This window comes from Anomalospiza imberbis, chromosome 13, assembly GCF_031753505.1.
Source record: "Anomalospiza imberbis isolate Cuckoo-Finch-1a 21T00152 chromosome 13, ASM3175350v1, whole genome shotgun sequence".
Classification (NCBI taxonomy): Eukaryota; Metazoa; Chordata; class Aves; order Passeriformes; family Viduidae; genus Anomalospiza; species Anomalospiza imberbis.
Genome location: NC_089693.1, coordinates 389,212 through 417,206, shown reverse-complemented (window position 1 = coordinate 417,206; position 27,995 = coordinate 389,212). Strand labels below are relative to the sequence as shown.

At 61.9% G+C, this 27,995-nt stretch overlaps 1 protein-coding gene across 2 annotated transcripts; it reads right to left on the bottom strand.

Moving 5' to 3' along the window:
* Positions 1 to 271: 271 nt before the first annotated feature.
* RASGRF1 (Ras protein specific guanine nucleotide releasing factor 1) lies at positions 272 to 27,995 on the bottom strand. 2 transcript variants are annotated; one of them, XM_068203438.1, is made up of 27 exons: positions 27,404 to 27,995; positions 18,851 to 18,957; positions 17,839 to 17,986; positions 15,147 to 15,239; positions 14,178 to 14,431; positions 13,840 to 13,919; positions 13,261 to 13,454; positions 12,716 to 12,825; positions 11,948 to 12,066; positions 11,360 to 11,520; positions 10,476 to 10,539; positions 10,076 to 10,212; positions 9,732 to 9,814; positions 8,888 to 9,136; positions 8,214 to 8,584; positions 7,769 to 7,894; positions 7,489 to 7,659; positions 7,085 to 7,197; positions 6,401 to 6,513; positions 5,731 to 5,791; positions 3,877 to 3,980; positions 3,426 to 3,510; positions 2,963 to 3,160; positions 1,940 to 2,019; positions 1,187 to 1,304; positions 858 to 926; positions 272 to 413 (listed from the first exon to the last, which is right to left on the bottom strand). In XM_068203438.1, exons 1-27 carry the CDS (start codon positions 27,677 to 27,679, stop codon positions 321 to 323), a joined length of 3,777 nt encoding a protein of 1,258 aa, XP_068059539.1. In that variant the 5' UTR covers positions 27,680 to 27,995; the 3' UTR covers positions 272 to 320. The 2 variants fall into 2 exon arrangements, with proteins under 2 accessions (XP_068059539.1, XP_068059540.1); XM_068203439.1 differs by having other exon boundaries at positions 8,888 to 9,097.

Sequence of the window (27,995 nt, the reverse complement as noted above, 5' to 3'; positions counted from 1 at the left end):
ACTCACCTGCCCCACGGGGACATAGGGACTCACCTGCCCCACGGGGACACAGGGCTCACCTGCCCCACGGGGACACAGAGACTCACCTGCCCGACCACCAGCCCCCCAGGAGGGACGAATGACAAAAGTAACATCATGGAAAAGAACCCGGGACTCCAGCGAAGTGTCGCGCGTTAAACCGTAACGGGGCGGGGAATCCTACGCGAGGCGCGGCCTGGGGCGGGGGCGGGGGCCGGAGAAGCAGACCGGGGGTCGCTCCAGGGCGCCCTGGAGCGTGGCTATGTACAGGGGGTACAGCGAGTGTCCGGCGGCCGCGCCGCTCACGAAGGCAGCTTGGGCTCTATTCGCAGAGAAGCTTCGTACAGGGACTCCTCGTCCATCACGCACGACTGGTCCAGCAGGTACTGCGTCACCTGGGGACGGAGCGGGGCCGTGAGCGGGCCGGGAGGAACAGAGCCCTGACAGCACCCAAACCCGCCACAGCGGGCTCTGAGATCTTTCAGCTCGTCACACCTTGGGGCCAGCGTGGGGCAGGGGCCAGCCGGTGCTGGCAGTGGGGCGGCAGGACACGCTCTGCTCCCTGGGGAGGGCGTGCTGCCCCTAAATCGCCGTTTCCTAGCGCGTCCAGGGTGCACCCCTTGGAGCACTCCGGGGGTCCGTCGAGGACAACCTCTGCTGCAACTGCCCCGTGGGGGCCACGGGGGGAGCCTGCTGCAGCCCCGCAGCCTCCCTCCACCCCCTGACCCCTGCCAACAGATTCCAGCACGGAGCTGCCAGGTGCTGAAGGCTTAGATGCTGTGATGGAACAGGGAGGTGAGGGGCAGAGCCTGCCCGTGGCTCTGGGGACAAGGCTGTACCTTCGGCTGGTGCTCGATCTTGTAGGAGGTTTGCTGGAACTGGCGGATCTCCCTTATGATGTGTGAGATCTGTGCAGGGATAAAACACAGGAGGTGCTCATGGCTCTGCCATCACCCAGAGAACCCGTCCCAGCGCCCAGGAGGGCAGGGGCACCCAGCACAGCACAATGCAAAGGCCTTTTTGTCTCTTGCAGACACTGGTGTGTGCAGGGGAAATGTGTGGCCTCCTGGTGCCGTGCAGGTGAAGGCTGAGGGGACACAGACCTGGCCACAACCACATCACCCCAGCCCAGCCCCCTGTGCCCACGCCAGTGGGCTGGAGCACCCACCATCCTCATTTTGGAGAAGTTCACCAGGCCATCCTCGGTGTAGTTCGGGGTGCCCTCCTCGATGAACGCCAGGTCAGTCAGGTACATGCCCAGGTAGGGGACACACGGAGGGTCACAACTTCGGGAGTGAACCAGAAAGAAATGAGGAGTAAAAGTTTCTCACTTTGGAGCCTTAGGCAGGGTAGGGCAGAAGGGGACAGCTCTGGAGTCAGCAGAGGTGGAAGGATTCTCTCTAATATAGGAAGGCTCTACCAGGGAAGGCTGCTGCTCTCCTGGGCCTCATCCCCACCAGCACAGCAGGACAGGCAGGACCTGTGGCTGTGCCGTGGCATGCAGGAGATGAGCTGGGACAGCTTTGACAGAGGGTCAGGAAGACCTCTGGAAGCTTCCATGGACAACCTGGTCTAGTGGAAGGGGGCCCTGCCCACAGAGAGGTATGGAACAAGATGAGCTTTAAGGCCATTTCCAACCTAAACCATTCTGGGATTTGATGATTCTATGATGGTGCTGGGGGAAATTGTTCTCTGGTGTCTGGCAGTGATTTTTTCCCTTTGCAGTCCCTTTTATTCCCATCTTTCCACATGCTGCACAGAGGAGCAGCTCAGCTGGGGATCGCTTTGCCAGCCACTGTGCTGGCTCCACAGGACACCCTTCAGTGCAGGCTCTGAACCATCCTGGGAGCAGAGCTCAGGTCTCCCCATCCTGCAGGCCCCAGAACAGCTAGGAGCAGGAGGAGAAGCACCATTCACTCACTTTTTCAGTGCCTCCCTCAGGTTCTTGAACCTGCCCTCCGATGACACCAGCTTCTGGAGCTTATCAATGAGAGCCTTCGTCTGCAAGAAACCAGAATGCTGCTGGCTGGGGCCCTGGCAGAGCCCCCACTCCCTGCGGCCGGGGGGGCAGCCTGCAGAGCCACAGGGGCGCTTCCAGCCCACCCTGCCCAGGGCACCTCACCCCACCAGCTGTTCCTGCACCTCCACAGGTGCAGTGTGCCCTGGCCGTCACACCTGGCTGCTGGGGAGCAGGCTGTTCCCTCGCTGCCTCCCCCTGCTCCCACCTCTGCCCTCGCCAGTGCCTGTTTTCATTCCGTTTTATCATTTTTCATTCCGTTTTATCATTTTATAGCAAAAACGACTGCTCCTGGCTGATGGGAGCCCACAGTGGTGCCAGCTCAGCTCCCTGTGTCTGGCTGTGCACCAGTCGGTGCCAGCTACTCCTGTACCACGTACCTCAAACAGGAATTCATCCTGCTCATCCATGATGAGCCCAGAAAAGCAGTTAAAGAGAGACTCTGCGTGTGTGCAGCTACAGGGGCCCTGGTGGAGAGGTTTAACTGCACGTCTGGCTTGCAGGGTGGGGCCAGTGTCTTCTCACAGGCAACAAGTGACAGGACAAGGGGAAAGGAGTTGTGTCAGGAGAGATTTAGATTGGATACTGGGAAAATTTCTTAATGGCCGTCCAGCCCTGGCACAGCTGCCCGGGGCAGTGGTGGAGTCAGTGGAGGGATTATAAGATATGTGGATGTGGCACTTGGGGACACGGCTTAGTGGTGGAACAGTTGGACTTGCACAGTCTCAGAGAGCTTTTCTAACCCAAACAATCCTGTGACTCCATGAATAAACCCAACTCCAAGACAAAGCCTGCCTGTCCACGCACCACCTCCCTCCTGAGAACAACCTGAAACACCTTTCTCCGTTTTCTAACTCTTCTTAACGCATCTCATCGTGCAACACCACCCCACCGAAGCCCTCCTCCCCGGGAGGGGACCACCCCTACCTGCTTGGAGACCTTGAGCCAGGTTTTCTTGAGGCGGAAGATGGCACTGCGGTTGAGGGAGGAGGTGATCTCCAGCACGGCGTTGTAGTTGTGCAGGCAGCGGCAGATGTCGGCCACCGCCACCCACTTCTCGATGGCGCTGACGCGCGCGTTGATCTCCTCGTTCCGGATGATCTCCGACGCGATCAGGTTGCTGACCTTGGGCAGACACGGCCCCCAGCCCGGGGTTCAGCGTGGCTTCAGGCACAGCTCCGTGTGCTCCAGCCTCACGGCAGGTTTTAGACCTCCCTGCGCTGCAGCGGCCCCACAGGGAGCAGCTGCACCAGGAGATGCTCCACCTGCACTGGCTCCCCGGGGCAGGCGGGGCCCGTGGGGCAGGTGACCCTCCCACACCCCAGCCCTGGGGAGGGGGCTGAGCTGCCCCCCCTGTGCCCATCTCCCTGTGCCCCTCAGCTGCACCTACATCATTGAAGTGCTTTGTGTTCTTCATGATGTATGGAGTCCTCTCGTTCTTCTCCAGCTTCATCCAGCCTTGCCCAAAGAATTCTCTGCAAACCACAGTGGTCAGGTCAGTTTTTGTTTCCCAGTTTTGTGGGATGTCCCAGCCCTGCAAGCTCCACTGCATCCGCACAGGATGGGGATCCCAGGGTCTTTGCCCCCACACCGCTGGAAAGGGACCACGTGGATGTGGCTGAAAAAGTGATGGTTGTGGGAGAGTCTCCCTGAGCCGATCACCTTGGGACATCCCATAAAAGCAGAGAAGCCACAGGGCTCCAAATCTGCTCTTGAGCCAAGACTGGGCTACTGGCAAAGCCCAGGAAGGCTTTGCACTCTCTGGGGTCAGCCCAGCCAGGCTGCCCGTGAGGCCCTGGCTGACCAGAGCCACCTTTTCCTGACCCACGGGCATCACTCACTCATATGGGATCTTCTTGAAGACCAGGTGATCCAGCAGCGTCAGCTGTTCTGCGATCTCCAGGGCTGAATGGTTTTCAAAGGGTTCTGCTCTGACCCCCTCGGCCTGCGGGACAGAGGAACAGTGGGGCTCACCAGGCAGGAGCGCAGTGAGAACTCCCACGTGCCATGGACACAAGCCCAAAGCCAAGCCAGGCTCCCAAGCCAAAGAATTTTCCCCAGCAGAGCCGGGGTGTGCAGTGCTCCAGAGGCACCCCAGCCCACACCGTGCCTGTGCCGAGCTCCTGCCAGCCTGGAGAACCCCGGGGATTTAATCACACAGCCTTTTGGCCGTTTAATTAACAAAGCACCCAGGGATCCCAGCTGGAGCCCCGCTGCCCCTGCTCAGGAGGGGCAAGATGGCTTTGCCAAGGGATTTCCAGAAGAGCAGGGGGACAGGGATGAGCTCTGTGCCCACTGCCTGGCTCTGGCCAAGCAGCACTGCAGGCACAGGCAGGGCTCAGGCTGCCCCCCACACGGAGCCACCCTGGGGGTGACAGCCAAAGCCTGAGGTCCACACTGCACGGAGTCACTGGCTGGTGGCTGTCCTCAATCCGTCACAGAGACATGGTCACTGAGAGCAGTCCTTGGGCACAGCTCAGGGTCACCCAACACACCCCAGAGTACCCCACAAACAGCGCTCAGACGGGGCTGGGGCCACTCCCTGCAGCACCCCCACCCCGCCGCCTTCAGGGAAAAGATCAGCCACCAAAAATAACAAACCCCACCAGTGTCCCGCCCAAATAAACCCCAAACAGCCCTGACGACACAGAAGAACCCCCCAAGATCAACAAACACACACAAGAGCCCAGCACACAGCAAGAGCCCCTTGCACAATCCCTTGGGACAGGGGTTGGGAAAGCTCCAGCAAACAAACACTGTCTGGGCTCCTCCACAGCTCCAGGGCCCCTGGAGTGGCTGCAGGGGCACTTGGGGGTGCCGCTGTGGGGCACACCCCACCAGAGCCTGGGGGAGGTGGCACCAGTGGCACCTGCACAGGGCAGGGGGCTGCAGGCAGCACAGCACAGCCCCCCTGCTCATGAGGTGCACCCCAAACCCCAGGGCACCCTCATGTTCCCAGCACCCTTTGACTGCAGGGCGCTACAGCTCAGCCTGAGGGGCACAGCGAAGCCCTCAGGGCTCTTTTGTTCTCTCCTCTTCAGAGGAAGTTTCCAGAACACACCGTTATGGGCAACAGGTCGAACAAAGCCCAGGAGGAACTCTGCCCCTCCCAGAAGCCACCAGCAGAGCCAGGGGACAGAATCTTGGGTGTTTCAGGTGCTCCAGGCCAGTTTCAAGTGGCTCTCGTGTTCTTCTGGGAACAGGTTTGGTTGGGTTTTTTCAAAGCAGAAGGGCAGCAGGTGCTCTGCAGCCACCCTGGTGTTCTAAATCCATGGCCCATTCCCAGGGCTCTCTTTCCAGGGAACAGCAGTGACGCTGGCTGAGCCAGAGCCCCTCACTTGGAACTGGAACAGGCTTGGGGACACAGAGGACACGATGGGAGCCCCTGGGACGTTCCCATGTCCCTGCAGCCGGCACAGGCAGCAGCAGGCAGGTGTCTCCGTGCCCTCTCCACCATTCTGCTGACTGCAGGGAGAACAATCTGCCTGTGGGCTGGTTGGTGCTGCCCCTGCCCGTAACAGATCCAGCTGTGCTCACAGCTGGCCCCTCCCCAGAAAGCCTTTCCTGCTTTGCAGCTGCACCCCTGGCACCGCGCTTGGAGGCTCACTCTTCCCTGAGTGAGCATCAGGACCTTTGGCTGCTCCCCTTCCACCAGCCAAGGAGCGGGGGCAGGCAGGCAGGGAAGGAGTATTTACCATCTGCACAACCTCCTCCAGGGTTATCTGGTTGTCTCCTGGATCCTCCTGCGTCAAGGTCCTGTGGCACGCAAAGACAGGATTACTGCAGCTGGGAAAGCACCAGACCCACACAGCTGCAGCAAGGCAGCGTGGCCCCGGGCATCTGCACGGCTACAACCCTCAGCCGGTGTTTCAGGAGACCCCCTCAGTCCCATTTCTCATTTTAAAGAGAAAAACACTCCTTAGCCGAGGCCACACGGCCCCACAAGTGTCACCCCTGCTGCAAGACAAGTGCCCTGCCCTCAGCACGGGGTGGGCACACCCTGAGTGCCAGAGCCGCCCTGCTCAGCACAGCCCCTGCCCTGGAGCCACGGTGCCACACCAGGGCACACGGCAGCCACACAGCAGCAGGGGCCAGCACCCTCTGGGCTCAGCAGCCACACAGCAGCAGGGGCCAGCACCCTCTGGGCTCGACTCTGAACCTCAAGGGGGTCACACCCACCGCGTCCTGAGGCTGAGTGCAGCCAGCACCACCCAGCCTCCTCCTCATCTTCCTCCCTGGCCGCTCCCAACCCCCGGCACAGTGCCTGCTGAGCCCTGCCGTGCTCCCAGGTGAGAGCAGGAACAGCCAGCAGCTGGCAGTGGCAGGAAAAGCCTGACACAAAACCTCCTGCCCGCAGCCCTTCACCTGATGATGTTGGCGGCCGCTTTCCTCTCCTGTGTCAGGAGCTCGGGGTCGTGGATGACCTCCTCCAGGAAACCGATCACCCGGAACTTCAGCTCCTCGTTGGTCTCGAAGTCCTGCCAAGCCAGCACAGCCCTGGGATTACTGTGCTGGGAGTGACACTGATCCCAGCAGAGCTGCTTCCTTCCCGCCTGGGGAAGGGGCTGCCTCTTCCCAAAATCCCAGCACGGGAGGGCAGCAGGCTCACTCAGTTCCATTGCATCAGCATCACCAGGCCTGGGAGAGCTGTGTGCTCCCAGTAACAACCAGTACAGCACCACCACCACTGCCCCATCACCAGTGCAGGAGGGACAGGACAGCAGGGACAGCTCCCAGTGCCCGAGCCCTGACGCCATCCTGGGCATCCCAACAGGCAGCAAACCCAGAGACTCCCCTTGCTCTGCACGCAGCCAGGGGGTGGCGGCAGGCCCAGCTCCCCTCCTCTGCAGCCCAGCTGTGCAAACACTGGATGTGACCCCTGTTCCCCTGCCGGGGACCCTAGCTCCCCGCTCCTCGCCCTCCACGCTGCTCTGCTTCATGGGAACCTCCGTGCCAAATTGCCTTCTCAGCCAAATGCTGCAGAGCTGCCAGCACGCAGCAGAATCCGCTGGCAGGGCGGGAGGAGAGAGGGAAGGAGGCGCTGCCCACCTGGGAGTGTTTGGACACCCAGTGCCGCAGCACGTTGAGGACGCGGTTGGTGGCCGCTCTCCGGATCACGAACTCCTTGTCCCCGTTCCGCTGGTCCGTCGGGAAGCCTGAAACTGCCAGTGGGCCCTTAGCACGGCACAGCTCCCTCAGGAAGGGCTGCCAGAGGAGCACCCCCTTCCCTGAGCTGCTGTGTCAGGAGGCAGTGGGACAGCCGGGGCCCCCCGGGTCCTGCACAGCCCTGGGGCAGTGCCGTGCCCAGGCTCCCAGGACACGGCCTGGAGCAGGCACTGGGCTCTGGGGGCTCTGGGCTCCCCCGGCACGGCTCTTCCTGGCCACAGTGTGCCTGCAGGGAAGCCCCTCTGGTGGCAGAGGGCACCCCAAAGGCAGTCCCTCGGGCCAGGTACCTGCGCTGGCCAGGGACATCCTGCGGTACTTCTCCTTGGTGGGGGTCCCCTCGTTGGCCCCCGCCGTGGCGATGGCGAAGGCGGAGGTGGCAGACAGGGCGCTGCGGGTGCTGTCCAGGTCCCGGCAGGATGTCATGACCATGCCGTTGTTGTAGGAAAACAGCGAGAAATCTGCGGGAGAAGAAATCCCACAGCCCTGTGGGCACCGCCGCTGCCCAGACAGGGCCCCGCACGTGCCAGCTCCCCGATACACGAGTACCCCCCAGACCTCACTCGTTACCTGATGAATTTTTGCACTTGATGGACTTGGGAGTCGTCGGAGATTTCGTTGGGGAAGCTTCAGCTTCTGCTTCATCGCTGTGGTTGGGATCCGTGTCTGACTCCTCCCTGACAGACACCTCTGAGCCTGGGAGCAACAGGGAACCCCTTTACACCCGCTGCACACAAATGCAGCCACCTTTTAGTTCTTCCCCCTTTTCCTCAAGTCTGGCCGATTCCAGCTTGGGATGCAGCCACCATGTATGGGAAAGGTACAGAGTTCTGCCATTTCTGTGGGATACTTTGGAACAGGACTTTTCCTTCAGGTGAGGGGGGGGGGTTGGGTGTTCTTTTGGTTTTGTTATTAAAAATTACTGAGTTTTCAGGAGGCAGGAGTTCTCTGTGCATGCACCTACACCAGCCCCTCTGTGCCAGAGCCCCCCATGCCCAAACCCACAGGCACTCACTTGGCTTGCCTGGCAGGGGCTCCTCTTGCTTTTCCGAGGCCGCTTCTCCTTCGTCCGGGATCTTATTGGGATAGCTACTGGACACGTACAGCTTGTTGATGTCCAGAGTGGTCTTGCTGAAGGGGGCCATGGAGGAGTAGACGCCGGCGTAGCCGTTGGAGGAGCAGCTCAGCGCCGCCAGGTCCAGCGCCTTGCCCCCCGTGATGATGGGGATGTTGAGGGACAGCTTCCTGCGGCGGCTGGGGGACGAGGACTTGGTGATGGACAGCGGCGGCGGCGACGAGAACTTGCGGTTGGCTCTGGGGGACTTGGGGGGCTCCCCGTAGAGCAGCTTGTTGTTCTGGCTGTTTGCAAACAGCAGCTCCAGGGACCTTGCAGAGACAGGGAGAGGCTGAGCTGGCACCTGCGCTGCCCAGGAGGAGGTGGGGATCCCGCCGTGGCACTGGGACCCCAGGACGTCCCCCCAGGCACAGCAGAGCCAACGTGAGCCCCACCACCCCACGGGCAGCACTTGGCCCTCCCAGGAGCAGGGACACCCGCAGAGCTTGGACTGATCTCCTTCCCCTGATTGATCTCCTGATTGATCTCCTTCCCAGCTCACAGGGAGCAGTGACAGTCCCAGGGTGGCAGCAGGGACAGGACAGGTCCCTGGCAGCACTGATGGGCAGCCTCACCGTGCAGGGATGGCACTGATGGGCTTCTTGTAGATGGTGATGAGCTTGTCGAGGACGACGAGGGCGGTGGTGAAGACGCGGTAGGAGTGCAGGAAGGTGTTGAGGAAGTCGATGCTCAGAAAGCGCAGGTCCGTCAGCCTCTCCAGCAGCCGCTCCACACTGGCATAGCGGATCTGCAGGACCTTGCAGGAATTCATCGTTTTACTGAACCTAATGTCAACATCATCACAATACAAGCTGGCATCAGACCTGCAGAGAAACAAGATATCTGTGGTTCCAGCCTGGAACGAAACCAAGAGACCATGGGAAGCGGTGCAGGAAGGAGCCCTGTTCGTACGGGGTGTCCCCATGGAAAACGGTGGGAATGCTCCCAGGGGAAAACCCAGAAATCCACACTCTGGGATGGGCTCCTGGAATGGGTGCAGTGCTCAGCGGGCAAAGGGATGTGGATGGGCCATCCCCAGGGGCACACAGGCCAAGCCCCCTCCCCTGCCTGGCAGCAGGGAATGGGGCAAGAGCACCCCGTGCTGCCCCATCCCCCCGGCTGGGAACAGCCCCCCTCATCCCACACCCCAGGACCTACAGGGACGACAGCCCCCGTGCCCCTCCCTTCTGGCCCTTTTACCCCCTCTTGACTATTGCTATTTTTCTCTGAACTCTCCCCTTTGGCATTCCCGCCTCCCCAGCACACACGAATCCCTCAGCAGCTAATTAACGCTGCTAATCACCGCACTGGGACAGCCCCCGGAGCACACGGGGAGGCTGTGAGGTCCCAGGGAGGTCCCAGTGGTCCCGAGGCTCCTGGCTGCCACAGGAGCTGTGTCCCGGCCACCTCCGCACTCACTTGATCATCTGGGGCACGGTGACCTTGGAGTTCTCCTCGAAGGCGTTCATCATCAGGCCGTTGCAGCGGATGTTGTCCACGCACTGCGAGAGACACGGGCGGCAGGTGGAGGCAGTCAGGGCTGGGCTTTCCCCAGGGCAGCCCCATCCCTGCCCGCTGCAGGTCCCCACAGCCCAAGGGCACCAGGAAAGCTCCCGGGGTGCAAACCCAGGCGCAGGGTGGGCGGTGGGCGCACGGCAGACCCGGTGTTACCTGCGTGCCCAAGCCGATGCCACGGCCCAGCAGGGACCCCGTGGCAGCTCCTGGTGCTGAGAGCTCCACACCCCCTCCCTGCTGGGTCCTACCTGGCTGATATCACTGGTCCACGCAGCCTTCTCCTGCCTGGACGAGGCCACGAGGATAACGGTGAAAGACGAGGAATCTTTCGGCTCCACCACGATTTTGAAGTCAAGGTGGTCAATGTCTTGTCCTGATGTTTTGGCTTTGGAACAGAAAAACCCCACACAGTGATTGGGAAAGCCTTTCCCATCCCCTCTCTCCCAGCCAGGTTTCAAGAAGGGTTTATTCAGGTTGTTGTGGGTTGTTGGCTGCCCCAGGAAGGTCAAGTCTGTCTCAGTGTGGGTCTGCTTGAGTCGCAGTAAATAATTAATCTAATTAAACCTCAGTCATGGATTCCTGGAATCTGTTGGCACCTGAATTTGACCCACTCACCAACCACGCCCCAGCCACCTCCCCAGCACCCACCGTCCTCGTCGGTGCTCTCGGGCTCCTCCACCAGCGTGCAGTCGATGAGGGAGATCACACCGTTCTGCAGGGGACAAAGGGGGCTCAGCACTGCCACCCCGGGGGCTGGGCATCCCCCGGCGCCCCAGCACAGCCCCCACCAGGCCGGGAGTCCGGGCTCAGCAGTGGGACCCCCCCGGGGCTGGCGGCTCCTCCGTCCTTGTCCCCCACCCCAGGGCTGGGGACAGGTCAATGTCCCAGGGGACACCTCAGGGGAAGGGGACACACCCCCAGCGCCTGCTTTCATGGGAAAAATGATCTGTGCCTGCTGGGATCTCTGGGTTTTCCTTGTCAAATTGATCAACTAATTTGTTTATAAATTATTTAATAGGAGCTTTAAATTTAATTTTCCCAAAGTCTGTTGTTGCAATTATCAGCTCTTTGCCACGGACTGTAATTCTTCAAACTGATAATTTAATGCCAGTAACAAGCAATTTCTGTAAGATTCTTGCTCAATTAACTGCCAAACTTCCCCAAATAAACACAGGCACCCAGGGAGCAACCAGAGGAGCTGGGAGAGCTACAGACAGCCCGGGCTGTGATTCCAGTTTCTTCCAGAACGGACTGTCAACGTTTCTGCTGCAAATCAGGGTAAATGCTTTTATCAAGATCGTGTAGTTTCTCATCTCCCCTGTGACTCAGCTCTGACAAGGACCACGTGGAATAAATCCAGGTGGCCGCAGGCTCCCAGCCCAGCTCCCCTGGGGCTGTGCCAGGGGAGGCCGAGGTGGTCCCTGGACCCCTAAGTCGCCAAGAGCCCGGCCAGCTCGGGCCACAGCTGGGCCACCCTCTGGCCGTCCCCACGGGCAGGGAGCAGCAGCAGCCCCCAGCCCTCGGCCTCTCACCTTGGTGAGGTGCAGCTTCCCCCCGGAGCCGCGGGTGCAGATGATGAGGTGCTTGGAGAAGAGGAAGCACTGGCGCTCGCCCTCCTTCCTGAGCGACAGCGAGCCCAGCCGGCCGCGCGTGATCTTCCCCTTCTCCGACATCGGCACCTGGATCAGGGAGCCTGCGGGGGACGCGCCGTCAGCCCCGCACGGCGCGGCTGCGCCCGTGCCCCGGCAGCCAGGGCTGCCACCAGCCCCGGGTTAGGGCCACCCAGAGCCAGATGGCACCAGCCACGGTGCCAGCCCAGCCTGCACCCCCAGCCCAGGGCGCTGCTCCGGGACCAGAGCTCAGCGTGCTCCTGCTGCCTCCCCGCTGGGGCATCACTAACAGCCAAGGTGCGCCTCCCAAGCCGTGATGAGGGAAAGGGCAGGGACAAAACCACCCAAAAGTGCCAGAGCTGCCCGGACCTGATGTGCCTCTGATCAGTGAAAACTCGGAACTGAGTTATATTTTTAAATTTCACAGGCCAGCAGAGCACACAGGACAGGGACAGGGCCACGGGGCTCACGTTCACCACAGAGGGGAGGGACGCTGGCACTGACACAGACCTTGTCTGACGAAGGTCTGGCTGGTGTCCAGCAGGATCTCACAGCCCTCGATGATCATCCTCTCTATTGCCAGGTTTTTCCGAATGTTTTCAGTTTCACTCACTTCATCGTGCATTATCCTGAAGGATGGAGAGGAGAAAATCAGAGCTGGGGTGGGATCTGCACAAGTTTTCCCAACCCCTTTGGACATGTGGTGCGGCTGCAGCAGGTAAAACCAAAACTGAAGGAATATCAAGGGAATTGCAGCAGGATCCACCCAGACAGAGCCAGGAGCTCCAGAGGTGACCTGTACCAGACTGTGCCTCCAGGCTGATAAATACTGAAATGTGAGTGCTTGGAAATCACAAAATTCAGATTCAGGGCAGACAGATCCCCCCATCGCCAGCCCCCTCTGATATCCCTGCTCCTTGGGGAGTGGGAAAAGGGATGGAAACTCTTTACAGAACTTAAAGTGTGCGGGTGGGTTTGGCACCGACATCCAGAACACTCCAGAGCAGTCCATGGCTGGGGAGGAAGAGGATAAAAAGCAGGGGAATTATGGCCAACTCCCAAGTGCTCATGTGGAGATCCTGGAGGCACTCAGTGCCTTCCCATGGGGCAGCCCCACCAGTCCTGCCATCCCTGAACAGAGGACAGAACGAGACACTTGGAGCCATCCCAGTCCTCCAAAGCCCTCATTTCATTGTCCAGGAGCCCTGGGAAACACTGCCCCTGGCCAGAGCAGCCAGAACCCGTCCCACAGCCCAGGGATGGATCAGCAGCTCTCACCTGGACAGCTCTTCCAGCTTGGACTTGGCATAATCCAGGCTGTTCCTCTCCACGTGTTCGTGGGGTGTGTGAGCCAGCAGCTCGTGCAAGGTCAGGATGTACCTGGGGATCTGCAGCACGAGGGAGAGAGCAGAGGTCAGTGGGGGCACTGGGGACAGCAGGGGCCCACCCTGGGCTGCTCCTGCCGTGGCTGGGGACATCCTGGCCAGGGACATTCTGACCTGAGCAGCTAAAGCTTCAAAGCTCCTTGTGCCAAAGCTGAATGAGGAGGGGGAGCACCGTGGGGCTGTGCCCAGGACCCTGCTGTTCCCTGTCCCAGTCCCAAAGGTGTGGGATAACTGGGGAATCAGCAGCACCCGGAGCCCTCCCGCAGTGATGGCCCAAGCAGGCCCGGAAGCCATGTGGGACCACCAGGGTCCGGCCGCAGGCCACCCTCACCCAGGCTCTGCCTCCCACCATGCAATGCCAGCTCTGAGGATGGGGTTTGCACTGTCCATCCCATCACCCCCAGCATCCCTGGGGCCAGCCCTGGCTGCAGCGGTCACCTGGAACATGGGGTAGGTGAGGAAGGTCTCCAGGGTCCTCTCCTCGCAGTCAGGCTTGGCCTCATAGTGCTTGAGCAGCTTGTCGAAGTCGCGGTTCTGCTTGCAGTGGGCCAGGATCTGCAGGCTGTACTGGTGGTTCCGCACGAACTCCTGGTAGATGTTCAGCATGGGCAGCAGGATGTCGAACAGGTCGGCTGCAGGCGGAGCAGGGCGTGGGTGGGCTGCTCCAGCCCCACCGGGGAGCCCGGCACAGCCCCTGACCCCCCACCCACCCGAGGTCTCCTGCTCCTCGTGCCCCCCAGCTCTGCCCGGTTTGAGCTAAAGAGGGTCTGAGGGACACAGCGATGCTCTCCAGCACCAGCCTCCCTGTGCACGCTCCAGTCCCACCTCCCTGCAGAAGCAGGAGTGCCAGAATTTGGTCACTCTGGGGTTTGTACTCTGTGGCTGACGGGACCAGGCGAGGACATGGTGTACAGCGTGTTTTGCTGCTGGTTGGCAAATGCCTGTGGAGCTGCAGAAGGAGAAGGAGAAGGAGCAGCAGCAGGAGGATGAGGAGGATGAGGAGGCAGCAGCACTCACCCAGCACCAGCGTGGGCCAGCTGGAGATCCGCGCCTTCAGGCCTTGGTAGAAAATTTGGTGCAAAAACATGATCGTTTCGCTGGAAGAGGAACCAAGAGAGGACTAAGCCAAACCAAGAACAGACAGAAGAACGAGAGGTAAATAAGGAGGAATTAGACAAAATCCCCAGCCCGGCGGCAGCAGGGCAGCCCTTGGGCTGGCTGCGGGGCAGCTGCTGGAGGCAGTGCAGAGGGTGCCTGGAGGCACAGGGAATGCTGGAGCTGCAGACTGCCAGCACCAGGGAGGGCAGCGGGTGTCCAGACACCACAGAGCTCCCGGAGCCCAGGACAGAGCTCACCTGTTGAGGAAAATGCTGCTGACGTCGTCGTGGGTGATGGGCGGCTTCTTGGAGCTGGCGGCCATCCGCAGCGGGCGTAGGAAGTTGTTGACGAGGATGTGGAGCTGCTGGACATACTCAGCCTCGGCCTCCAGCATGCTGAACACCACCTGGTTCCTCTTGCGCATGCTGTCAGCGTGGGGGGACCTGATGTAGTCCTGAATGATGGTCTTCCACTTCCTCCGGCACAGCCAGCCCCGCAGGAAGCTCTGCACCTGAGGGAGCAGTGGCTGCGGTTAAGGACGGGGCTGGGGGCCAGGCAGGGACCCTGACTTGGCACAGGACAGCCGGGAGGTCCCTGGCTCTGTACCCAGGTGTGTGTGCTGCTGCCTCTCCCTGGTGCTGCTCTGAACCCTCCAGGCTGGGGATCCAACAACTCATTCAAATTCCTGGCACAGGCTGCCCACAGCAGCCGTGGCTGCCCCATCCCTGGAGTGGTCAAGGGAAGGTTGGGGCTTGGAGCAGCCTGGGACAGTGGAAGGTGTCCCAGCCCACGACAGGGGGTGGAAGGAGATAAGGTTCCAGACCCCTTCCTTGTGTAGCTGGGCACCTGCAGCACGTCCTGCTCTGTGCCCAGCACTCCGGCCCCCAGGACAGGGGGTACCCAGGGCCGGGAGTGCCCAGCTGCCTGTGGGAATGCTGCCGGGGTGATGGCTTTTCCTTGGCCACAATAAAAGCTGCGACAGCCATGGGAACAAAAGTCAGAGGGGCTGGAGGTGCAGGAGCCAGCACTGGCCAGGACGCCTCGTGCTGCTGGCAATGCTGGGAGTGCCCTGCCAACAGATGGGCTCCCGCCTGGGCAGAACACATTATCCTCCTAAAAAACCCTGCTGACAGAAGCACTTGCTCAGACACCTCCTTCAGCCCCCCAGGGAGCGCGCCTGCCGTGCCTGCTGGGCCCCCCGGGCGCCAACCCTCACCACCACCCACCTTCTTGATCTTCTTGATGTCACTGTCGTCCTCGCTGGGTGCGCTGCCCTGGCTGGCCTGGATGCGCTCGTGGTCCTTGAGCAGGGACGCGATCTGTGGGCACAGGGGTGAGCAGCTGCCCCGCACTGCCCGGGGGCATCCCAGGGGCCAGGGGCATCCCGGGGGCCGGGCACATCCTGGGGGTATCTCAGGAACTGAGCACAGCCAGCCCAGGGGCCGAGGGGCATCCCAGGGGTATCCCAGGGGCTGAGCACAGCCCAGGGGCCAGGGGCATCCCGGGGGTATCCCAGGGGCTGAGGGGCATCCTGGGGGTATCCCAGGGGCTGAGGGGCATCCTGGGGGTATCCCAGGGGCCAAGGGCATCCCAGGGGTATCCCAGGGACTGAGCACAGCCCAGGGGCCGGGGGCATCCCGGGCTGCCACTGTGCCAGGGAACAGCGTGAGCCTCTGGGCTAATGGCAGACACAGGCACACGTTGTGCTGGTCTGTCCTAATGGGCGTCACAGACTCACAGAGTGCTGCAGGCTGGAAAAGCCCTCTGAGATCACAAAGTCCACCCGATCACAACACTGCCACTAACCCCCATTGTCCCCAAGTGCCACATCCACACGGCTTTTAAACCCCTCCAGGGGTGGGCACTCAATCAGTGGATGAAGCAGATGAAGAAAGGTGCAGAGCTGCCAGGGCTCCTGAGCTGTCACCGACTCCTCAGTACCTCTGAGCCCTGCCAGGACTGGCACCAGGAAATCCTGATGGGTGCCCAATCCAAACCCCATCCCCGTTTCCCAAAAAAGCCTTCACAGCAACTCAGTGAACACAACTCAGACAGAAAATGGCAGAAAAATCTTGAGCATTTGGACCCCAAAACGTGCAGGCGGGGAGCAGCCCCCCCAGCGCTTCCCGCACATGTGGGATCGGAGCCATCAGCTCCCGGGCTTTGGTTTCACTGTTTCTCCCTGTACTTTCTCTCCCTCCTCTGCTCACCGCGTGTCCCGGCCCCCACGGCCAAAACCATTTGGAAAGTGACAGGAAAATGCAAGAAACAGCACGTGTGCGTCCAGAACGTGGGAAATCGGGAAAATGTGATCTGGATTTTGATTTTACAGAAGAGAACAGAAGGAAACTTGGAAAGAGAACTTTCCTGGGGGGGACGGGGAAGATGTCCCATTTTGGACAGAAAGGAGGAAAAAAGGTGGAGTTTGGACTGTTTAGAAAAAGCAGGAACATGCCAGAGCTGGTGGCCACAGGCTCATGGTCACTGATCCAGCTTCTACACATCTGTTTCATTCCATTTCATTATATGGATCAGATATTAGAGGAGGTTTTAGAGCCTGTTGTGCACCCCAACACATGGTCAGGGATTGTTATTGACCTGCACATTTGAACACAAAAATTCAAAACTTAAGGAAAAGCCCACCATTAGGACAGGTGAAGCTGCCCTCACTGCCTCCTCAGATGCTCCTCCTGGGGCGATGTTGGGGTTCTGAGTGATTTGGCATCAAGGTCTCAGCCCTGCCAGCCCACTCCTGGCTGCCTGCACCCCAAGGCCGCTGCCCAACGCCGTGCCAGGCGTGAGGACAGCCTGGCAGCAGCACTGGCTCCGGGGTGCCCCAGGGTGCCCCACACCCGCTGTCCCCACTGCCCACCCCACTCCAGCAGTGCCAGCACCCACCCGTGGGCAGAGCCCAGGCAGTGAGGGCACAGTCCTGCAGGCAGAGTCGGGCAGCACGGGGATGGCCAGGAAACAGGGGATACCCACTGCCAGCACCCCCCCTGCCAGGAGCACCCCCACAGCACCTTGAGCACTCCGCGTTCTCCCCCTGCCGAGCAGCCCCCGCGCCGAGGAGCGTCACCCCCGCTGCCAGGCATCTCCTGAGCCTCCTCCTCCTCCTCCAGGTGCCCCAGGGACACGCGTGTCCCTCGGCACCGCCTGCTGAGTCATCTGTGCACCTCGCTGCCGTCTGTACCCGGCCTCGTGTCACCCTCCCCTCACCCGACGCCGAGGGAGTTGCTGCCGGGGCTCGGGGGCACGCAGCAGGCGGGGGCTGCCCGGGCTGGTCCCACAGCACCGCCCGGAGCAGCAGCTGGGGGGGGTCACAGCAGCTGGGGGGTCCCAGCATGGAGCACAGCAATGCCCTGGCATCCAGGGAGCTCCAGGTGCCCTCTGCCCCGCTCGGGTGAGCCCCACTGCAGAGCTGCCCCAGCTCTGGGACCCCAGCAGGACCTGGAGCTGCTGGGGTGGTTCCAGAGGGGGACACGGGGAGGGCAGGGTGGGACAGGGTCTGTGAGATCCCTTCCAGCCCCAACCGTTCTGGCTTTCTGGGATGCAGCGAGTTTTCCTCTCCCGCAAGAGGCAAGCAGCGGCTCCCCAGCCCGCTCCCCAGTGCTCCTTGCTGGCCTCAGCCCTCCCGTGTTGCAGCAACTTCCAGGGGTCCTCCGAGCCCCCCACAGGCTCAGTGCTGGGGTGGCACAGCCACGGCCCCTTGCTGCACCGCTCCTGCCAGGAAAATCCCCAAGGGAGGCGCTGCCCTCGCCCCCCTGCGGGAGAAGGGCCAGCCCAGTGTCACTAAAAGCAGCAGAACCCCACCCGCGGTGACACCGCCGGCCCCTGCCCACACGGGGATGCCACCCGCCCCCCACGGGCCACCCCAGGAGCGTCGGTGCATCCTCGGGGCAGCGCCGGGCGCTTCACCTCGGCCTTGAGGCGCTCGATCTCGATCTCCCCGTCCTCGATCTGCTGCCGGAGTTGCTTGGCAACGGTCTTCTCCGTCTCCACGATCTGCAGGAGATGGAGGTACTTCTGCATCAGCGCCTCGTGCTCCGTCGCCAGGTTCCTGTAGCTGCAGCAGACACGGCCGTGAGCGGCCCTCCCCCGCAGAGCCGGCCCCGCGCCCCCGCCCCGGCACCGGCACCGGCACCGGCCGTGGGGCTCGGGCTCCTCCTCGCCGGGCCCCGGCTCACAGCCCGGCAGGGGAGCACACCTGGGGGCAGCTCCTGCAGCTGGGAATGCTGCGGCTCCCAAAGGGCCCATCCGGGCAGGATATGGGCTCCCACAAGGGGCAAACAGAAAGGACAGAGCAAACTTTAATGAAATCCCAGGAGTCGAAAAGGACCCCCAAACACCCATGGCCAAACCTCTGTAACCTGCCACGTTCCCAGAGTTTAAGAAGGACACCCGTGGCACAAGCTCCTCTGAAGCCCTGCTCCTGGCAGGGGCTGCAGGGGATGGAGTTTCTCCCATTCCCTGCACACAGATCCCACCTGATCCCACACCTCGCTCACAGACCAGCACCTCCCTTCCCCAGAGGCTCCTGCTTGCTCTCCATGGCAGCTGGGCTGTGCCAGCACTGCCAGGGCACAGAGAGGAGCCTGGACAATCCCTGTCCTGAGCAGTTTTGCCATCCCAGGAGAATCCCTTCCCCACGGGCTTTCAGCCTGAGGGTGAATCCCTCTGGTTGCAGGCTGGGACAGGCAGTGCCAGGGTGGCCGGTGGCATGGGACTGGGATGGGAACGGGGACAGGGGAACAACTGAACACAGCCCCCACTCAGCATCGGGGTCTCCAGCATGAGGCTGGGGGACAGAAGTGTCCTGCTCTGCCTGCTGGCAGTGTCCAGCTCACCCTGCCCCCCAGCCACCCTCAGCACGGCTTCACCTCAGTGTCACTGTGAGCGTGACCCCCCGGCCGCGGGGCACAGGGCACACCTGGCGTGAGCTATGGCCGCCACCCACTCGTCGCAGTCCTTGGCATCCTCGGTCCTCAGCTCCAGGGTCTTCTGGTTCTCGTGGTTGAAGTTAACGGTGAAGTAGTGCTGCGGGGGGGAGCACAGGGGTCATGGTCACAGTGACACACTGCACAGGGGTCATGGTCACAGTGACACACTGCACAAGGGTCATGGTCACGGTGACACACTGCACAGGGGTCATGGTCACGGTGACACACTGCACAAGGGGTCACGGTCATGCCCTGCACAGGGGTCACAGCCACACCCTGCACAGGGGACATGGTCACATCCCACACTGGGGTCACGGTCACGGCCCACACAGGGGACTTGGTCACACCCTGCACAGGGGACACGGTCACACCCCATACAGGGGACACGGTCACAGTCACGGCCTGCACAGGGGACACGTCACGCCCTGCACAGGGCTGGCAGAAAGCGCTTCCTGACCCACCACAGGCTGCGTCACTGAAATAAACAGCTTTGGGAACGCCAGGAGCCTGGCCACGATGTGCCCTCAGCACAGCCATGCCACTGGCGAGGAAAATCCAGGGGGAAATCCTGCTGGGCAAAGACCCAGCTCCAGGAGAACCTAAATCCACCAAACCCACCAAAGGCGAGGGCGCAGCAGTGCTGAACCTGTGGCAACCGCCCTGGGGCCACCCTCACCTGGGCAAGGGGCAGAGGAGCGAGGATGCTGAGCTGCCCTCGCATCCCCACCCACATCCACAGTTAATGCTCGGACTTGATGGCCTTAGAGGTCCTTTCCAGCCTCAATGCTTCCTTGATCCTGTGCTCCCTGCCTGCATCCCTGCCCGTGTGGCCAGCGAGCCCCTCAGGCACGGCTGGAGCCCCGCGGCCGCCTGGAGGTGATGCCAAGCAAAGCCCGGGTCCCTCGGGCAGAGCCCGGGTCCCTCGTGTCCCGCTCCCCGGGGCTCCAGGGGGGTGGCCGCGGTGCGGGGCTATTTTTAGCCTCCCTTGACATTTCCAGTGTTTGTGCTAATTGTGTGCGGTGCTGCCGCCGCCGGGTTTGTGCCGCTCCTCTGCTTCCCTGCAGTCTCCAAGGAAACAGGTACCACGCTGCAGTGCCGGATACTGCCCGGAATAACTGGGCTAAACCAAACCCACTGGAACGAGCTCATCCTGACATCATCTGCTCCTCTGCTGGGTTTCATGAGGGACCTGAATTCACAGGTAAAAACTGCCTCAAACCCAAGGAGCACAGCCTGGCAGGACACGGCAGCCCCCAGCTGTGCCACGTGTGCCACAAAAGCACCGATGGGCACCACAACGCTCTTCCCTTCCCATCCCGAGCAGGCCCAGGTGTGCTGGGGAGAAGGACCCCAGACAGGCACAGGAGGCTCTGGGCAAGCCCGGAATGATGGGGAGACAGGGCACAGCAGCACAGACAGAGCCAGCAGCCCCAGCCCGTGCCCACCCAGGGCTGAGGGCTCGGGGTGGCACCCTCGGAACTTGCCCAGCCCCTCCGGGTCCGGCAGAGGAGGAGAGGGGGGCCGGGAGCCCACACTGCCCATGGGCACAGCAGGGCCCTCCTCCAGAAATAGCTTTCGCCCTTGGGCAGCAGCTGCAGGGCCCTGGTGAAGATGCAGCCCCTTCACTTCTGCCATGGATCCTCTGAGCGCAGGAGCCTTTACTGCTGATCCTGTGGACAAGCTTTCTCCTTACAGAGCCATCCCCAATGTCAAACGCCACCATCCATCGCCCACCCCAATGTCAAACACCACCATCCATCGCCCACCCCTTCCACTGCCGTGCTCAGGCTGCCCAGAGCCCCGTGGCTGCCTGCAGGACACCTCTGGGGCTGCAGCAGCTCCCCAGCCTTCACATCCCACCCCCCTTCCCTCCCTCCCACTCCCAAAGGCTTTTACTGGCAAAGAGACAGCTCCGAGGGAAAACTCACCAAAAATCTGTGATCCCTATGGGGGGTGTTCTGTAGGCCAGCTTTACACCCACCTGACATCCCTTCCCTTGTAACTGCATCAAGAGGAGCTTGTCAGCTTGGCAAGGCTGGAAATGCCCCCCTAAACACCAGCAAGAAGTGGGGGGGGCCCTTCTAGGCCCTGGTGGCCCCGGCAGCTCTCGGTGCCGCAGGAACAAGAGCACAGTGTGCCCATTCCCTCTCCAGGACCCAACACCAGCAGCCCGAGCTTGGCTGAGTCCCCTGGGACTGGAAACACAGGGAGACACTTCCAGGAGCCCCCACACCAGTCTCTGCCCAGCAGGAGGGCAGGAGATAGCGAGCCCTGTCCTTGGCAGACACCCGTGTGTGCTCCCACGGTGCCCTTTGTGCCACTGTGGGTGAGGGCACCCACTGAGAGCCCTGTGTCCACAGCACAGCCTGGCTTGGAGCGTCCTGACCTCCCCAGCACCCTGGGAAAGCCTCGGGGCCTGTCCGAGGGTGAAACAAGGGGTGCAGAGCCCAGGACAGGACCTGGGGCGGGCACCTGGAGCAGGTGGCCTGGACAGGTGCCCCCCTGTCCCACTGCCTCTGCCCCCTTCACCCACTCGAGGCAGCTCCCAGCACATCAGCACCTGACCGTGTGATCCAGTTCCAGCCCAGGGACTCCTGAGGGCTCTGTCAGAGGCTGTTGGCAGCAGAGCCCATGGGGAGGGCTGCGAGACCCCAGGGCAGAGCTGTGGCCAGGGCCGCTCTGTCCCACATCTGTCCCACGGCTGCGAGCCCAGCCCGGCTCCTGCCAGCACACACACCCTGCATGTGCTGCTCCGGTTTATCCCCACACAATTCCCAGGAAGTGCAGTGTGCTGGGAAGGAGGAAGTTATTTTATATTTGAATAATAAAACTCCCACCACCTTTTATCTCTGCCTAAAAGATGATCCCTCTCTGCCATCGCAGTGACACATCGCACCAACAGCCCGGGAGCGCTTCCCGGCACTGGCTGCGTCCTGAGGATCAGATCCGCGCACAGAACCAGACCCATGGATGGCACCAGAGCCACGGACACACCCGGCACAGGACCAGCTGCTCACGGCACCAGGCCGAGGGCTGGGAGTACCAGTGCGAGCCCCCAGCTCCACCACGGCCCCAGCTCAGCGTCCCCGGGGCAGTTCGTGCTGCCCAGGGCAGGGCACGAGCTGCCCACACACAGCGTCGCTCGGCTTCTCCTTACACCCGTTTTTTGTTCATTTATGACCTCAATAACTCCCAGCCCCGGGACCAGACCCCCCCTATCCCATCCCATCCCATCCCATCCCATCCCCCTCGCTCTGCTCTCGCCAAAATAAGCAGATGCGGTTCCTGGAGGATCCCTCCTTGCGGGGTTTTCCAGCCTCCCCTGTTTCCATGGTGCCTGCCGAGCCCCCGCTGCGGGCGGCAGAGCCCCCGGAGCCCGGCGCCGTGGGCCGTGTGTCCGTCTGGCCCCGCAGGACACACGGCTCCTGCAGCCGCCTCTGGGGGATACCCAGGTACCCGAACCTGGGGATTTCCCCCAGGAAGCCCCAGGGGACGCAAAATTCTGCCCGAAATGATGACTCGGGAGAGTTCCAGGTCACCACGGGAAACATGAAAGCACCTCCAGGGGCACCCACAGCACCGTGACCCCGCCGGGCGACGGTCACCCGGCTCCCCCCGGGCCACCGCAGCCCCGTGACCGTCACCCGGCTCCCCGCAGGCCCTGCCTGCTGCGGGGGGTGGCGTTCCCGAGGCCCCTGGTGTGCAGAAAGACTCCGAAATAAATTCAAATAAGCTTTAAAGCGACACGTTATTTCCAAAGTGGAAAATCAACCTCTCACAGAATTTTTTAGAATTTGCAGGAGGGCATTTTTTCAGCCGGAACAACCCACCAGACCCCGTGGGTTGCGGTGGTTGGGGGTGGGTGCTCTCCCAGCACCCTCACGCTTGTCACTGCACGCGTGAGTGTGGGGGGACCACGAGAGAGGCACCCCAGCAATAGCAAAGCAGTGGCTGCCATCCTTTCCTGGCTTTGTTGTGCCATCACAGGGGCTTTCCCCTCACAGGGATGCCCCCATCACCCTCGGAACTGCCGCCCTCCACCCTCCCCGGGTGGGCAGATCCACATCCGCCTGTTTGTGAAGCTGATGGTTATTCCAGCTGACACAAAGGGCAAGAGGAGGAGAATTTTCCTGCTCTGGATGGATGAGTCTAAAAATCCACAGCCAGCCATGGCAGCTTTTAACATCCCTGACCTACATACTATGTGCTCTGGGAAAACAGGACCTCAGAGTTGGATGCTCCAGCAGCTCATTTCCGTGCTGACAATAAGGAAAAAATATCCCAGAGGCTGCAATTTCCCCTCTTTGTTTCAGTATGGGCTGTCAGAATATTTGGAAATGGATACTAGAGGTGAGCATCACCCTTGTGGAGGAGGCTCAGGAGTCATGCGCAGAAATATTCATAAAATAATTAAAATAAATCAATGTTTCCCCTGATTTTATCCGGTGATGCTGGCAGGCAGGCATGCAGGCATGGCTGGGACTAACACTATGAGCATCCCCCTCAGAAATCCCCACATGGCATCACTCAATACACCAATTAATTAAAAACCCAGTGTCACCTCAACGCTGAAGAATAGTTCAGGTTTAAGTCCACAAATTATGATTTATAGTCTCCAAAAAATCAGAATGCCTGGAATGACATTCAGGTAGAAGGACTCTCACTGTCCCAGATGGCTGATGCTCATGGACCTGCAGCCAGCGCTGGCATCTGGGGATCCAGTGCCCGGGACATCAATCCCAAAGTTTGGAATAGCCTGGGAGCTGCCCTGCTCAGGATGTCCATGGGTGACCTGCTCAGCCCCGCTCCACTGACGGGGTCTGGCCCCTCTGAGCACCCTCCACAGCCCTTGTGGGCTTCCAAGGCGGAGCCCCGTGCAGGGACGGGCACGGCTGGGTGCCGTGGCCCCACTGCTGCACCTCGGAGAGCTGCCCGAGCTCTGGCCCTGCCAGGAACGGCTCCAGCAGCCAGGCCCGGGCTCTGGGACAGCTGGAGCTGCCGGGCTGGCAGGGGCTGCTGCAAGTCCTCAGGCCATCCAAATATTCCAGACTGCCAGTGTCTCAGGAGTGGGGGCCACAGGACAGGGTGATCTCGGTGCTCCGTGGCCCCATCCCTGGAAAAGGAGAGGGGGAGGGAAATCCCATCCATGGGCAGTGCGTGCTCAGGAGCAGCCCCAGCTGGGGGAACACAGCTCAGCTCCTGAGCCACAGAGCCTGGAGCCGAGGGCTCCACTGCCTGACTCAGCACCACGCTGGCTCTGGCTGAGCGCTCCTGCTCAGGAACAGCCCATGGCACTGGGATATGGGTCTGGAAACTGGCCCAGACTGCCCGGGGCAGTGGTGGAGTCCCCATCCCTGGGAATGTTCAAAAGCTGCGTTGATGCAGCACTTGGGGCACGGAGCCGGGGCAGCCTCGGCACTGCTGGAGGAACGGTTGGACTGAGTGGCCTCAGAGGGCTGTTCCAACCCCAGTGATGCTGGGACTCTAAATCCAGCTCCAGGCTGGATCCATGGAGCAAACCCAGCCGTGATTCCTGCTGCCCAACCGGCATGCAAAGGGGGGCCCTCACCCCACTCTGGGGTGTCTTTGGGGTTGGGGTCGGATCAGCTGTGGACCTTGCACCTGCTCAGCTCCTCTACCAGGATCTCACCTTGGCTGTGCCCCTCCCACCTGGGGCACCCCACATCCTGCCCAGGGAGGGGAGAGGTGACCCCATGAAAGCACATCCCATCTCCAACACCTCAGGGGCCGGGAGCAGCAGGGCTGGGGTGTGGCACAGCCCAGACACCACAGCAGGGGAAAGGGGGTTCTCTCCCAGCCCGGCTCCTCCCAGCACCGCTGGCACTGCTGCCCTGAGCAGCCCGGTCACAGCTCCCCAGCCCCAGCCCGACCCCACAGACCCTTCCCCAGGCCACAGCCTGACCTCACCCAGCAGGAAATTATCTTCCCCATCCAACTGGTTGGAAGGAAAATTCATTTCTGGAAAAACAAAACAAAGTTTCCAGAGGCAGCAAACCCTCTTTGGTGTTCCAGTTTTCCACATGTATTTTCTCCCTTATTCTCACATATACCAATGCTAAAATTCACTGTGTTCCAGGGAAAAAAATCTCCCCAAAGCAAGATACGTGTGCATTAAAAAGGGGGTTCGAAAGCCCCACCTCTTAAAGTTTCTCCTTTGCAGAGTACTGGGAACCTTTCAGGTTGCACTCCAGCAAGGAAGGAATCCAAACCTGGAGCTCCTCTGCTGCAAGGAACACTGTCCTCAGAGCTGGAACTGCATGGGTAGAAAAATACCCTCAGAACACAGCTAATTGGGATCACGGGCAATGCTGGAAATTTCCTCAGCACCTTCCCTCTGGAGGCTGATGGCACGGCTGGCTCTCAGGTGAGCCTGGCGCCGAGGTTCTCCCTGGCGTGGGGGGCACAGACCCTGCCCAGAGTGTGTGCCACCTGCTCCTCCCGCCCCGCCGGGCTGCGGATCTGCACCATCAATATTAGCCGCTTATCTCATCCCTGGGCCATTAATTAGCTTGCAGAGCAGCGGGCATCCAGCACTTCGGCTTCCAGTCCCGTTTGGCCTAAGGAATTACACAGAATCCCAGGCAGGCGCTGAACCGCGGCAAATCCACGCGCAGCCGTGGCAGGGGATGCGTTTGCCACGGCAGGAGCTCCCTGTGCCAGCAGCCCCTCACTCACAGCAAGGATCAACACTCTGGGTGCGTTTGGAACTGGAGAGGGGATGTGACATCCTCCCCATGGTGTTTGCATGGTGGAAAATCCCTCCTGCGCAAACATGAGGACCCAGAGCCCCGATTCCGAGATTGATTCCAGCCTGGCCAGGAGGGTTGATTACAGCCTGGTTGGTAAACTTCATGGAAGCTGAACTAGGAGCACACAAGGTCTGTTACTGAAGGGACAGCAGTGACAACCACAGCACTGTGACCTCTTGCAACTACAGACCCCCCTCGCCGCCACTCCCCCCAGCTGGGCTGCAAGGAGACCCGGCTGGGCAAAGCCCACAGTATTTTCCTCTTCACAAGGAAATGTTCCTGTGCTCCAAGCCAGGAGGGAGGGGATGTTCCAGAGAGCAGTGGTGCTGCATGCCTGGTTCTCTTGGCAGGGTTTTCCAGCTGCCAGGAACAGCCAGAATTAGGGGGCCGATTTCCACCCCATGCCCTGGGGTGCCGGGGGTGCCCCGGGGCCCCATCCTGCAGTCTGCCGGCAGCACTCCCAGCGCCTCCCAGAGCCTGCCAGGCAGTAATTATGCAAGCCCTGCAGAGCCGGACCCAAAACGTGCGGGGCCTCCCGCACGTGCCCAGCCCGGGACGGTGCTGCCGGGACCCCCCCGCTGCTCCACGGAGGGGCCCCGGTGCCGCTGTGCCACCCACAGGGCACACGTCCACGCTCCACACGCCACCAGCGAGTCAAAGGGTGAATCCAGCTGGCTCCCGTCCCCGCTGATAAGACTGGGGGTGGCTCTGGAAGCGATGGATGGAGATTTGCCCCCGCAGCTGGAAGCCAGCCCTTCTCCCCCTGCCTGGTACCATCCCCTCTCTCCTGGCCGCTGCGGCACATCCCAGCTCCAGCAAACCACCCCAGACAAATACGCCAAGGGGCTGCCAACCTCCCTCCACGCCGTGCTGTTCCAGGAATACCCTGCCCAGCCAGGAAAAGCACAGCTGGTGGGAGAAACCCACCCGCGGAGCCCGTCAGGGGCTGTGGTCCTCACGGCTGGGACCACAGCAGCCCTGGGGCTGGGGGACACCTGGATTGTCCCCGGCTCTCGCAAGGGCTTTGGTGCTTCCGCGCTGATCGCCCGCAGCCATCAGCGGTGGCAAAGGACACTGGAGCCCAGCGCCAGCACGGGGGGCTCGGAGCACCCGCACTCTGCTTTTCTCCCCGCCAGGAGCGGGGATGGAGGTGTAAACCGCACACGTGGCGAGCGGGAATAGCGTGAAATGTGCCTGAAAACAAGGCCCTGAGCTCGCCCCGCCGAGCACTACGCACCCACCGCAGGCTGCTCGCACCGCCGGGCCGGAGGAGCTGCCAGGCAAACCACGGGGCACGGAAGGGGCAGACGGGGTTTGAGAAACAGCGAGGCCGTGTACCGGGGGCCGCCCCACGGGAGCCCCGCGGCGCCCCCGCCCCGCCGGGGCCGCTGTCCCGAACCCCAAAGCCCAAAGCCCAAACCCCAAAGCCCAAAGCCGCCGGGCCGGGGGGGACGCGGGGCTCTGCAGCGCCCAGCGCGGCCGCTGGGAGGCGCCCCGCAGCCCCCCGCTAATTACCGGCGTTAATTACACGGGAGGGGGAGTGGGGGTGCCCCGGAGAGAGCCCGACACCCCCACAATGAACCCGCCCGCTGCTCCGGCACTGCAGCCCCGGCAATCATCCTCCTTCCCCCGCACGGACCGGCCTCATCCTCACCTCCCCACCCCGGTCACGCGTGGGGCAGGTCACGGGCGCCGGAAGCTCCGGGGCTGCGGGGCCTGGACCCCCGCGGGGCATCCTCCCTCCCCCTCGGCGGGGCCCCCCGTGTCGCCCACCTGCTTCTCCAAGGAGTCCTTAGCCGAGAGGGGGGGCTTGGGGGAGGGCGCGCGGTCGCAGACGCAGCCCTCGAGCAGGTAGAGCCCCGAGGGCCGGGAGCTGGAGTCGGTCTCGAAGTAGAAGAGCATGTTCTGGAGCAGCGCGAACCACTTGGTGTGCCATTTCGTGTTGTCGGCGCTCCGCTTGCTCAGGTATCCGCGCCGGGCCCCGTCCTTCTTCGCCAGCAGCCCCAGGTGGGCGACGTGCCCGTCATTGAGCCGCATCCCCTTCTGCATCCTGCCGGCTCCGCGCTCACATGGCCCCCGCCGCGGGCGGGGCCGCGCCGAGCCACCCCCGCCGCCCCCGCGGTCTCCGCAGCATCAGCGGCCCCCGCTGCCCCCGGGGAGCCGCCGGGCGCTCATCCCGCGGCCCGGCCCCGCCGAGCCCCCGGCCGCGGCTGTGCCGGTGAGCGCCGCGTCCCGCACCCGCCGCGCGGAGCCGCGGACGGGCGGGGCGAGTGACGGCGGCGGCACCGGGGACCGTCAGCGCCGAGCGGAGCCGCGCCGAGCCGAGCGGAGCCGCGGCCCTCCTTCGCTGCCGCTCTCCCGTGCC

Bases quoted from the DNA above. Each gene is read 5' to 3' on its own strand.
- RASGRF1 (XM_068203438.1), bottom strand. From the start codon at position 27,679: ATGCAGAAGGGGATGCGGCTCAATGACGGGCACGTCGCCCACCTGGGG. The intron at 7,895-8,213 runs GTGAGTGCCTGT...TGTTGCTCCCAG, and splicing joins GCCCCTGCCAGGCAAGCCAA to GCTCAGAGGTGTCTGTCAGG. The intron at 6,514-7,084 runs GTGGGCAGCGCC...CTGGCTTGGCAG, and splicing joins GGGTGTCCAAACACTCCCAG to GACTTCGAGACCAACGAGGA.